Consider the following 12517-nt stretch of genomic DNA (forward strand, 5'->3'; position numbering starts at 1 on the left):
TCCCGAACGATTAATAACGAACAGAGGAACAGGAACTCGTCGCATCCGTGCACGCGAATCCGTCGAGGGCGTGGCTGCAACGATGTGTATACGCACGATCCGTGACGGCGCGACTAGTACCATACGTGCAGCAGGCAAGCAATGCCCGGTGCCACAAATCTGTCGGCGGGCTGGGGGCCGCCAGCTGCGGGTTAAGGGCAACGTGCGCACGGCACGCCCCCGGCTGGAGAGGCCGCCCCGCGCATGGCGCGCCGGCGTCGCGAGCACGACAGAGAGGATGAGGGCGGCCGTCGCCTCGCGCGCGGGGGTGTCGGTGTCACCGCGTCGCGCGCGTAGCGTGGCGATGGCGTGGAACGCAGCGCGGACCGAGCGGGCGTGACCTCTGGAGGACGTGCGCGACGGCCGCGGCAGATCGAGCTGCTTGCGCGTGTGGATGGTTTCGGCTCGGCGGGGTCTTGCGCAAGACTACGGGTATACTACTTGCTAGGCCCATAACCAAACAAACGATCTCCAGAACCAAGGCCCGTCGTCGAGCAGGGGCCCCGATTCCTCGCGATGCTCGAACAAACAAGGCGCAGGCGGCTGATGGCAATCAGCAATGCCGGCGCCGCAGCGTCGTCGTCGATGATACTGATAACCACCACACCGGCTGGCGGGCGCACATGCACTTGGGTTCGTCCCGGCGCAACAGACCAAAAACAGATCACTCATCCAGATCCCGCCCCAATCGCCCAGCTAATCATAGCAGCAAGGCCTGAAATTAAGCCAGCCCGGCCAGCCTGTGAGACACCGGCCAAGAAATCCTCCTCGTCTCCAAGGCTAAACAAGGCTCTCCGGTGGCAGCTATATATAGCCCGGGGCTCCCCCTCCCTCCCCCATCCCAACACACGCTAGCTCTCCTCTCGTCCCGACCCCGTTCCTCGATCGAGCACCGGCCGAGAGAGAGGGGCTAGCAGCTAGCGAGATGGCAGCCACCCTCAGGCTCAGGATCCTCGCCGCCGCCGCCACCGCCGTGGCGTCGTCGCTCGTCGCCGTGGCCACCGCGTCCGAGGCGCCGGCTGCCGCCCCCGGCCCCGGCGGGCCCAGCTCCGGAGCCGCCGTGACCGGCCCGGCGCTCGCCGTCGGCACGCTCGCCGCCGCCGCCGTCGGGTACCTCTTCTGCTGAGCTGCGTTGCCGCCCCCACGGAGTATATACGTATTTATATCAGTTGATCGCTTGTTTTGATTGCCAGAATTTTCATGTTGGGTGTGTTGTTCTGATCGGTTGACGTACGCAGTCTCCCGGTTGAGGGTGTGTGTCTTGGTTCATGTACTCTCGATCGATCGACCTGTGTACACAGCTATATATACGTATGAAGTAATGCAGTGACTCTTTCAAATGCATGCTATGTGAACTATGTGAGGGGGAATGTATGGGAGATGAACTTGGGCAACAAAGCATGCAATATTTGAGCAAATGCAACTGATTAGGATGGGCGTTACAATGATAAATCTGAAAAAAGCAGGAGATGCCAGTTCTTGTGCGGACTTGATAAGATCATAAGTTAAAACGACATAGGGTCTTCCTTTCTTATAACAAAAAGGGTTGGTAGAACAACAAATGTAATGTAAACTCAAATGCTGTCAAATGCCATAAAAACAATGCAAAAAAATAAGTGTGCCTGATCAACTCGCTAATGGTTGTTTCCTAACTGCGCGGACCGCCTCACGCCTCAGCCCTGTGACTTGGCAAGGGCATACACATCCAAATGTCTGTACAACAAGCATTGACGGTTCAGAAGGATTCGTTAAAATCCATGTCCAACGTTTGTTGAGTCCATGCGTCGATGTCCAACATTTGTTGAGTCTATGCGTCGAAAATGTCGAATTCCTCTGAGCAGAAGCATCAAATTCAAGGAAAATATAATGATTCGGCCATCACGAATCCCCTAGAAAGAATGAAACAAGGTGTTTGTGAGGCACACACAAGGCATATTTTCAACCGTTTCTCCACAACCCAGGGGCACAATGCTCGCTGCATCTCAATCTCCAACTTAAGATGGCCTCAGCCGTGTCTGCCCTTTTCCCTGCTTCACAAAACAATGAATCGGGTAAGATGTGAGGCATGATACCCAAAAGAATTATCTTCGTACGCGCACAATTACAGATTTACCTTTCTTCTTTTTGTTTTTTCAGTTTTCCAGCATGGGAAGAGCCCATGGCAACCTGGTGCTCCGGACTCAGAAACCCTGTAAATTAGGCACGCAAATGGTGGGCATTACAAGACTGAAATACTAGATAGGAGAGTAGGCACAAAAAATTGTGAACCATGAAATACACAGAAGTAGATCAGCTAGAATAGTTCTGAATTTGGCAGAACAATGGAGTTGTCTAGTGCTAAGGATTTAAAGATGCTTTAATGCCACTTTCAGAAGTCGCATCACAATCAGCATGCTGCCCTTTGTGATTTATATGCAGCTACATTTTCTTCTCTCAAAGGTAACATGCAGTTGTCCAAGTAGCACTGCCAATGTTCTAAAGACAAGATCACAAGATAAAGCTGGATTGATGCATGTTAAAAAAAAGGAAATATGTTACTTACACACTCTCATTGTCACAGTTTGCCAAATGGTTGTTTCTGTGCAAGAGGCTTGGTGAAATAGCATAACCATTCTCCGTCTGTACATTTTGACATTTCTGGGGACCATGACTGTCATTGATCTTTAAGGCTTTCAGTTCACAAGTCAGATCCTTGTCAACATGCCTAGAGGGAACAACGGTGGCCATTGAGGACCTCCCATGATGCTGACCACCGGTTTGTGGAAGAACTTGATTTCTCTCTGGTTTTGCTTGATTTAACAAACCAGGTGTGTGTTTTACAGCAGCCTGGAGCCATGCACTGTCTAACCTTTGCTCATCAAGAGCTGCTGTCTTCAACTGTTCAAAAGAGACCTCCTGCGATCTTGTTCTATGTACTCCTGAATTTCCATCAGAGATGATCATGGGAACATTGTTTGACTGCAGTCCACCAGCAGCACCTGATGGGTTCAGAACTCCCTTCAGACGCTCACTGTTTGTTGAGCAACTCAAGACATCAGACTCGCCTGTTTCATCCGGATATGCCTGATGCTGTAGTCCACCGTTGAGAAATTCTTGCATTAAACAAATCCTTACTTCCACATTGCATTTCAGTACAGTTTCCATTGAGTTCCTGATGCTGCTGACAAACCTTTGGGCTCGAAACTTTATGTCGTTGTCCTCAAATGCTATAAAAGCAACAATGGTGCCTGGAAATGAAGTTAATCAAAATTTAGTTTGGGCAGACGAACAGCCTGTGACTAGGAAAGAACAAATAAGCAGCCAAGAAAGAAGAAAAATCCTAGATGGTCTCTAAATTTTCAAGTGTGTTCCCATTTTCAAGCCTCAGATTTTCAATGATCCTTTCAATGCTCAACTTACACGTTTCGTCACAATTAAGCATCAAATGCGGTGAATCTGTCAAGCTGCAGGGTATCAGTTATTGGTTGCACTGCCCGTAAAAGAGAATGCTGAATCTGGACCTAAGCTAGTAAAAGGTGGAGTCTTCAAGGGACCTAGACGTAAAGTTGTTACCAAAAAAAAAAAGGACAGACTTCCTCGAGAAAAAGTAAGTACAGAAAATTTTATCTAATAATTCAGAGATGCTGAATAGTGTAATCAAAATTCCTTTGCTATTACATCCACTTTCATTGATTTAAATCATGGGATTAAGCCCCATTCCTCGAGAAATAGGCAAACTTCCTGTAGGAAAGTAGGATGTGTATAATGTGGTCGATGTATTGCATTGAGCCCCTTGGGCGGTATATATAGGAGTACATGGCTTGGAGAGCAAGTAGTCTCTCCTAGAGATAAGGAAGGTTATCACGGGATTACAATCAATCCTAAACTAACCATATCCGGAGTTGCCTAATTAACTCTAACATCCCCCCGCAGTCGTAGCGGTAGCAACACGAATGGTCAGACTGGAGAACAATGGAGACGTATCCCCCCTGCAGTCGGAACGCCGGTGCGAAAGCTTTGACTGGAGATTCAAGAAGATGATAGCCCTTTAGTGCCGTAGTAGTCGAAGTCAAGGTGGACGTGGTCGAAGCCGTGGAGGGGGTGCGGGTCGAAGCGTCGTCGAGGTGCTCGAGTACACAAACTCAGCAGCTTCTTGCCGAAGACAGCAGCAGGACGGTGCGGTGGATGACGATGGTAGACGGTGCGGTTTGGGACTTAGGTCACGCTCAGGACAGGGGTGGCGACGGCGCAGGTTGCAGCAAGTGTCGCGCTCAGATCAGGGGTGGCGACGACGTCTTCCTTCAAGAATATCGGCGGCGATGTCCGCGCGACAACGGCTGGAGGCGCGGAGGCGGATCGAGCGCCTGCTTGACGAAGACCGGCGGCGAGTGGTGCCACCGCCTGAAAAGGCGATGACACCGGTAGGGTGGCTTAATCACGAACGTCGTCGCTGCAGCCTGGAGGGCGCAACAACAACCTCGTCCTTCGGGAGGGTCAACGATGAACGGCGACGAACGGCAGGGCGACGCAAACCTATCTTAGATCGGAAAAAAGTCAGCAGCAGCAGAGTAGACCTCCGAGTACAATCTCGGGTGCACCTAGCTGGATGCCCCCACCTTATCCTCGTCTCTTCCCACCATCGGTCAAAAAGACAGAGAGGGAGAGAGAGGCATAGCAGAGGGGGGCGAGCTGGCGAGGCGCGTCCCGAGCTCCAGCGACGCAGCGGGCTGGCGGCCCCCGAACCGCCACCGCAGCCGCGTCCTCGCGCGCAAGGCAGCGGTGGAAGCGGCGCTGAGGACGAAGGGGATGCAGTCTTGACGGCGCAGAGGAGAGAGTCGACGATGGAGGGGCGCTGCGGCCCGGCGACGACGTCGGTCGGCGATGCGGTGGCCCGATGGTCCCGATGGCGCAGTGGCCTGGCGGCCCCACGGCTTCCTCTGCAGCCACGCACTCGCGCTCAGGAGCAGCGGTGCAGCGGCGCTAGTGAGAGGTGAGTGCCTGGACGTTGCGCAGAAGGGGCGGCGAGTCCTAATGCGGTGCCGAAGGAGCGACGACGCAGAGGTAGGGCAGGCCCAGCGGCGGGCCCATGGCGACGCAGTTCCCGACGAGGATGACGGGCGGCGCAGTCATGGATCCAATGGGCGATGGGAAGAGGTAATCACCGCTGCTGCTTGTGGACCACGACGGCGCGGTGGATCAGAGGGATCCGCCGCGCATCCTACTAGGGCGCTGCCCCCGGCGGAGATCGATCTCCCCGGGGGCGGCGCGACGGCGGCGGCGGCGGAAGCGGAAGCCTAGGTCAAAACCCTAACTCGTGATACCATGTAGGAAAGTATGATGCGTATAATGTGGTCGATGTATTGCATTAAGCCCCTTGGGCGGTATATATAGGAGTACATGGCTTGGAGGGCAAGTAGCCTCTCCTAGAGATAAGGAATGTTATCCCGGGATTACAATCAATCCTAAACTAACCATATCCGGAGTTGCCTAATATACTAACACTTCCATTCCAGCCCCATGTTTGAAACGCTAGATGTTCTAATTCAATCAAACAATTGACAAGTGACATTCAAACACATACAAGTGTGCAACAATAAATAACAGTCAAACAAACAACTTTAAGAATATCACTGTAAATTGAATTAGAAAAGTTGATCTAGTAATCAATGACAAGTTTTGCTTTACCAAGCTATAGTGATATTCTTATTCCTATTTTTTAAGTTAAAGCTATAAGTTATGGCTCCAAGCAAAAAGCTGGAACCTGAACTTGTACCCTTAACAACTCTAAAGATTGCATTTATATCATTATGAAGTTGGAACTGCAAGCAACAGATAAAATACAACTTCATTCAGCTTTTGGGGCAACTTAGTTACCCTACCCTTAGTTTTAGAATGTTGTAAAGTTGGAATCAAAAACCTCCCAATCTGAGTCAAGCTTTAGATCATCAAAGTTCACAAACGATGCAGTGGAACTGAGATACCATACATGGTCAGGCAGCTCCATCTCTAATCCAGTGGTAGAAACTAAAGTTTGTAATGAAAAGGATGAAGAAGATAAAATATGCAAGGACAACTGGACAAGATTGAAAAATGAATAGGCTTACCTTCGCATTCTTTGACAGATGCTAGTTTCCCATTATCATAGAGAAGCTGCCGCAATGTCTTGGAGTGGCAGTTCTCTATGCATTTCATCCAAATTCTGGTAAGGTTATCTGAGATTCCACTATTTGTAGGCCTTTGTTCAGAAGGAATACTTGTCTGCGCAGAATCCAGTAATGCTCTATCAACAGACCTACATTCACCATAAATAATGTTATCGTTGTGTTTCATCCTGGATGACAATGAAGGGCCTTGAGGACTGGAGTGCCCACTGGTTGTTTTCAGATCCAATGCTTTCTTTGAATCACGGAAAGTGAATAAAGGATGAGATGTAGTCCTGCTCGCAGAAGATTCTCTCACTGATTCCATCATGGTTTCACTGGTTGCTTTAACACTTTGCTTACTGCTGCTTCTTGATTGGATTATTTCTGAATTATGACCAGAGCCAAGCTGGAGTAGAGCTGCAGTGAACCATGTCGAACGCTCGCTTGAAAGTCTTATCTGTTTTTCAGCATCAGAAAGAATCCTCAATGCTTGTTGTAATCTTTCCAACTCAGCATCAGTTACTACAGAAGGAAAAAATGTGTTAGGACTACAGAATTCAGATAAAATTGTTTACACGAACACATATGTCAGGCATTAGAATCATAAGTTGAGTGTGCTGCGTCCACAATAAAGGAGACGAAAGTCCAAAAACAGTAAAACACAAGTGTGTGAAAGTGATCACACCTGAATGATTGGCTGCATAAGAAATCATATGTAAACCCCCACAATAAAGGAGAGGAAACTCCAAAAACAGTAACACACAAGTGTAAGAAAGCATGATGATACTTAATGATTGGCTGCACAAGAAACTATATGTAAACTAGTACAGCATGTGCATGAATGATAACTCATAAAGATTGCATCTGAAAGTTAAGAAAGACTCACTATTTCGACCACCAATTCCATCTCCACCACAAGTAGGATCCGCTAATCTATAGGTCCCAGCAATGATGTCCATTATGAGCCCAGCTAATTGTGACATTAATGCCATTGGATCAACACCAGAATCCATCAGCTCTCTTGACCTTTTGACTGTTTCAGCAGTGTCTGATGACATGGCTATCTCCAATAGGTCAAGGAGTTTCTCTTCGGACACAACCCCAACCTTAAAACAAAAATTAGAGTCTGTGTGAATAGTTTAAATGGTGCAACAATTCATATCATAAAACTGAACAGCCAAAAAAGAGAGAGTTTATTTATGTATGATAATGATACGAATAACAGATCACAAAGTTAAGATGCCAGACATTTTTTGAATCTGGCATTACCATTATTCTGGCTTCCAATTCGCTCCAGTCGTGCAGGGAGTCTTAGAATTCTACTTTTAGAGAATAAACTGCAGATGTTAACCTACGAAAATAATCATGACATAACTATATGCCAAATCCTGTTGCAATGTTGTATTGACATGCAACAACACAAAATAGTTTGATAATTGAGGTTACCCCCAGGCCCCATTATTAAAAAGGAAAAGATAGCACCACAAGTTACCAAAAAGAAGAGAGGCTCATGGATCTGCATGGGAAAAAGGCAATACCTTGACTAAAGAACACTGAATGAAAATGAACCTATTCAGCAATATACTACATGACATATGGTAACCAGTGTGTTATTGTCTGTCCTTAATACACGGTAAACTTATAATGTTTCAAAGAATACTTCAAAGAAGCTAGCACAATAGAGAATTATTGATAGTTTAAAAAATATCCAATGATCTGAAAAAAAAACCTTACCAGATCATTTACAAGTGATGGTGTTATCTTCTTCCCTAGTAAACACAATTGATCTAACATTGTCTCTGCATCTCTCAACGATCCATCTGAATTTAGCGCTATCAAATCTAGTGCGGCCAATTCAACATCAAGGTTTTCCTTCATAGCAATTTTCCTCAATCGGCATACTATGTCAATGTCTTTGATCTTGGCGAACATGTACTTTTGACAACGTGATATGACAGAACGAGGGAGGTTCTCGGGGTCTATTGTTATAAATATGAAGACAACACGAGGCAACGGTTCATCAAGAAATTTCATAAATGCTGACCAGACTTTAGAAGATACCATATGGCATTCATCAACAACAAATACTTTGTACCGTGAAGAAGTTGCAGATGCTGGTATATTTTCAATCAAATGCCTGACTCTGTTTATGCCTTTTCTGTTGGTAGCATCAACCTCAATTAGATTAATTCCATTTCCAGTGAAAAAGTCACTGCACTCTGTACAAATTCCGCAGGGCTTGGCCTCTCCGGTAGCAGTACAACTTAAAGCTGATGAAAATATTCTTGCAGCAGATGTTTTTCCAGTCCCACGAGGTCCATGGAACAGATATGCTGGGGCTATTCTTTCCCTTGTGATGGCGTTACCAAGTGATTGTACAACAAAATTTTGACCAACAATTTCGACAAATGACCTTGGTCGATATTTCTGGCTTAAGCTTCTGTGGTCTGGAACTACATGATCAGCTCCACCCACAGACAGTGCAATTCCATCCTGGCTTTTACAGCTTGACCACCTTCTGCCATCCAAACGGCTCAAAGCTTCCAGATCTAATTCTCCAAAGATGGTTGAAACTTCACTTGCTGAATCAAATGATGAATAAGCAAAATGACTACTATCACCCAACAGCGGCACACCTTGCGAAGATTTGTTAAGATATCCATATTTATTGGAGCCTGATGATTTCTTCCTTCGGTGCATTGTCTGACTACCACATAAAAGGCTGCTTCCTTTTCTTCTAAGTGTATCAGAAAGTGAAGGAGAACAGCTCCTTTCAGATCCCTTTTGTCTACTCCTCTTTGACCAATAGCATGGAATGCCACACCTACTTGTCAACAGTTCTGGTTGGTTCAGCCCATCGTCATCAAGTGATGCAGCAGTTGTTCCATCCCATGAACCTACAGTACTAGGATTCCTCCCTTTGTACCTGTAATAGGAGCTAGTCGAGACCGGAGTGCAAGAGAAGGAAGAGCCTTCTCTTCTTGGAACTCTCAGCAGCTTTGAGGGATTCGATGAGCTAAAACATCCTGATGCAGCAAAAAGAGGTGATGTCGATTGAGAAAAATAGCCTGCCTTCTGAAGCTGCTCGTGATTCTCAGAGTTGTAGTTCTCGGTATCCTCAGACTGCTCAACTGAGTTCACATGGAGATCTAGCAACTTTGAAACGGTTGAATTTCTCATAGCTCCTTTCTTTGAAAATGAACTCCTCCTCACCCTTCTAACAGTTCTTTTAACAGGAGTGCACGAATTCGAGCCTTGAACGCTGTATATGCTGACAGGAACTTCCAGACATGTGTCACTCCTAGAATCCACACCATTAGAAATGCATGGGCTTTCCAGGCTACAATCGGCTGAGGCTTGCTTATCATCCACATCCAACTTGATCCCGCTTTCGCTGGATTTGTTAGAATGATGCCTCCAATTGTACAGATAAACATTTTTCCTTTTCTTTTCACTTTTGGGAGGTACAGCAGCTGGCTCTGTCTGCTGTTGCGACAGACTACTGCCAATCCCATTGTGATGTGTAACACCAGATGTTGTTAAGAATGATTTAGAACTTAATGGTGACCTCCAGGATGAGCATGTTTCAGGATCACGCAAGAAACGTGCCTTTCTCAAGGCAATAAGTTCCTTCTTCAGGTGAAGCTCACTTGGACCAACACACCCTTCAACCATAGTTGCCATAATCGAAGAACGAGATATATATTTACAGATTAAAAAGGAAGTAACATCCAAGCAGGCAAAGGTAACATATCCTCATCCTGTCTGCAATAAATCCATAATGAATAATGTCAAAATTTGTTATACCTAAATGAATAAGCAAAGCATATATAAATGTAAATAATAGCTAGTAATAAGCATTAGGGTTCATGTCCACCTGAGAAAAAAATAATGTGCACAACCTAAGGAACAGTAGATCCATGAACCAGAAAGAAAATCACAAAGTGCAGGTTAGTTGTGTGATGTGAAAATCAATCCCCATTTTCCTTTTTTCTTTCTTTAGAACCGTATAATTTGAAAGAGATCACACATTTTTGAGCTATTGCATATAATCACATGCATTTCATGTTGTGGTTTCAGAAAAGACACGTTTTGCGTTGTGCGCGTATCTGGCAACTCATATCAACTCGGCAGTAGAATGGAGTGCATGACATCAGTTTTTCTAAAGCTTAGGTGGTCAACATTGCCTGGCCTTGATCTAGCCAAACCGCTCCTAAAACTGTAGTATGTTCAAAGATAAGGACTATACAAGTCAGCAAAGGCACAGAGTCCAGATCCCTTCCCGATTCTCCGAGAACTGTTCATATCGTAGTCCTCACTGTTCTAGCACTCGTATATTTGTTGATCGGTATTGGAAAAAAATTGCCCTTTCTCAGATCACGCGCACTGTAAAGTGGGCAGTCCGATTCGTACCTGTGTAAGTCGGACGATGGGAGTGTGCCCACTTCAATCCAGGGAGTCTGGTCTTCCTTCCCTCCCGGCGGCGGCGGGTCCCGCGGAAAGAGGCGCGGGCGGCCCTTCACTCAAGGCCCAGGGGTTATCCCCTCCTCCGTAGAACGGTGCCGCCGGCGGAAGGAGAGGGGAACCAGTGGCTGCTTTGCAGCGGGTGCGGCCGCGGCTGCTCACTCCAAGTGGACGGCGGCGCGGTGGGCTCTACGGACGGCCGCGGCGGATGGTGGGGCGAATAGGCGGAGGTGAATGTGGAGGTCGGGGCGGCGAGTGCGGGATCAGAGGAGAGCGGCGTGGGGCAGGGAGAAGGGCAGCGGTGGAGCTCCCATCTGGATCTGGGCAGGGCTGGGACCTGGAAAAGGGCTGGGGCCTGTGGGAGTGAGGTGATAGGAGAGTGGGAGGCAGACGACAGAGAAGACGGCTGGAAACAGTACCGCAACTTGGGCCGGGCCTTCTTCCATTTCTAACGGTCCGTTGGCGGGAAAAAATTATGATTTAGTAGCACCCGAACGGAAAAAGGAAAAAGAAAAATCCATTCGTCCTTTACACGTCTCTTTTGATTTTGACTATAGTGGCCCTGTTTGATTTGCGCTACGCTAGGAACTATAGCAATTTTGATTAATAATTAGGGGTACTAAATAATAACAGTTTACAAAACTAACTTCAGAACCCCTGTGCTAGAAAAGAATCTAATGAGACATTTGACCGCGTGATTTGAGGATAGTTACTGTAGCATCACTGTAGCCAATCATCAATTAATTACTGTCATTAGATTTATCGTGAAAGTTACACTCATCCCTAAAAAAAATTTTGCAAATAGACTTCATTTAGTACTCTATGTATGCAAAAGAAATTCGTGCTAGAAAGTAGCACGAAGAAACCAAACGGTGCCAGTATATACCAAATTCGAGACACGACACACGAGTATACTAGAGAAAACAGCTTTATATGTTAAATTTATCATAGAAGGACGAGCATGTGGCATATCATCCAAGCAACACCCCACGACGTGTAATCTTGGCCGCAACACCAGCGGCGGAGCTGCCCATTTAGCATTGAGGTCACAACACCCCAATAAAATTTCATAAATCCTATAAAAATATACTGTGACACTAGTAGAAGATCCTGTTGCATAAACGTGTAGACCCCGGTGACATTTGCGGCTGGCTTCGCCTCTGCGCAACACTACAACAGTGTTGAAGTGAAGCCTGAAAATACAGGTTTTATTATCAAAAGAAATTAGTATCCATCTTCTTATCAAGTTGGATGAGCAATTTGCACAGGATAAGAATTTTTAATCTAATTAGTTTGCACCAACGCCCGTACATTCATCACTCGGGTTTTTTTGCACTGTCTTCACTGGATGGTGGATGCAGTGCGTGCACCGGGGTTCAAGCATTCTCTCTCCGTCCGTTACCGTTTGGAGCTTCACTTCGGGTCTCCACCAACCAGGCACCACATTTTGTGCAGTATATACACACACGTACTACACGTTACCAAAGAAAGCCATGTCGTCAGGCGACTTCATACTGGCCGGCCGTATTTTAACTTGATTGTACGGCCGCATGCATTTATAAGAAGCGGTTCATAGAGAAGTATTTTTGTTTCGATTGCTCTCTCTTAAAAAAGCTGTAGTTTTCGAAACATCCGTCAAATTCAGATTTTAATTGCGCAGCTGTATTTCCTTTGAAAAGACCTTCAAAACAAGACGTTACTTGCATATGTTTCAATAATATTTTTAAAATACACATAAATTGCTTACATAGATTAAAAAAATGCCAACACAAATTAGTAAAATTGCTCAATTGACTTGCTAAAGTTAGCTATCACTGGTCATGCAATAACACATCCACCTACTCCAACACAATTGTTTGCCATCATCCTCTAATCACACCATCCAATTATCT

The 12517-nt window shown here is 46.4% G+C and overlaps 1 protein-coding gene across 2 annotated transcripts; it reads right to left on the minus strand.

Moving 5' to 3' along the window:
* Positions 1 to 1540: 1540 nt before the first annotated feature.
* LOC120708255 (protein STICHEL-like) lies at positions 1541 to 11046 on the minus strand. 2 transcript variants are annotated; one of them, XM_039993443.1, is made up of 7 exons: positions 10575 to 11046; positions 7896 to 9926; positions 7048 to 7267; positions 6123 to 6683; positions 2582 to 3266; positions 2153 to 2228; positions 1541 to 2066 (listed from the first exon to the last, which is right to left on the minus strand). In XM_039993443.1, exons 2-7 carry the CDS (start codon positions 9843 to 9845, stop codon positions 2034 to 2036), a joined length of 3525 nt encoding a protein of 1174 aa, XP_039849377.1. In that variant the 5' UTR covers positions 9846 to 9926; positions 10575 to 11046; the 3' UTR covers positions 1541 to 2033. The 2 variants fall into 2 exon arrangements, with proteins under 2 accessions (XP_039849377.1, XP_039849376.1); XM_039993442.1 differs by having other exon boundaries at positions 1541 to 2069; positions 10575 to 10996.
* Between the last annotated feature and the right edge of the window lie 1471 nt (positions 11047 to 12517).

This window comes from Panicum virgatum, chromosome 5K (genome assembly GCF_016808335.1).
Source record: "Panicum virgatum strain AP13 chromosome 5K, P.virgatum_v5, whole genome shotgun sequence".
NCBI classification, from domain to species: domain Eukaryota; kingdom Viridiplantae; phylum Streptophyta; class Magnoliopsida; order Poales; family Poaceae; genus Panicum; species Panicum virgatum.

Excerpts from the sequence above, each read along its gene's own strand:
- LOC120708255 (XM_039993442.1), bottom strand. The coding sequence starts at position 9,845 with ATGGCAACTATGGTTGAAGGGTGTGTTGGTCCAAGTGAGCTTCACCTG. Across the intron at positions 2,229-2,581 it reads AACTGTGACAATGAGAGTGT|GGTTTCTGAGTCCGGAGCAC; the intron begins GTAAGTAACATA and ends CCTAATTTACAG. Across the intron at positions 2,070-2,152 it reads AAAAAACAAAAAGAAGAAAG|CAGGGAAAAGGGCAGACACG; the intron begins GTAAATCTGTAA and ends TGTTTTGTGAAG.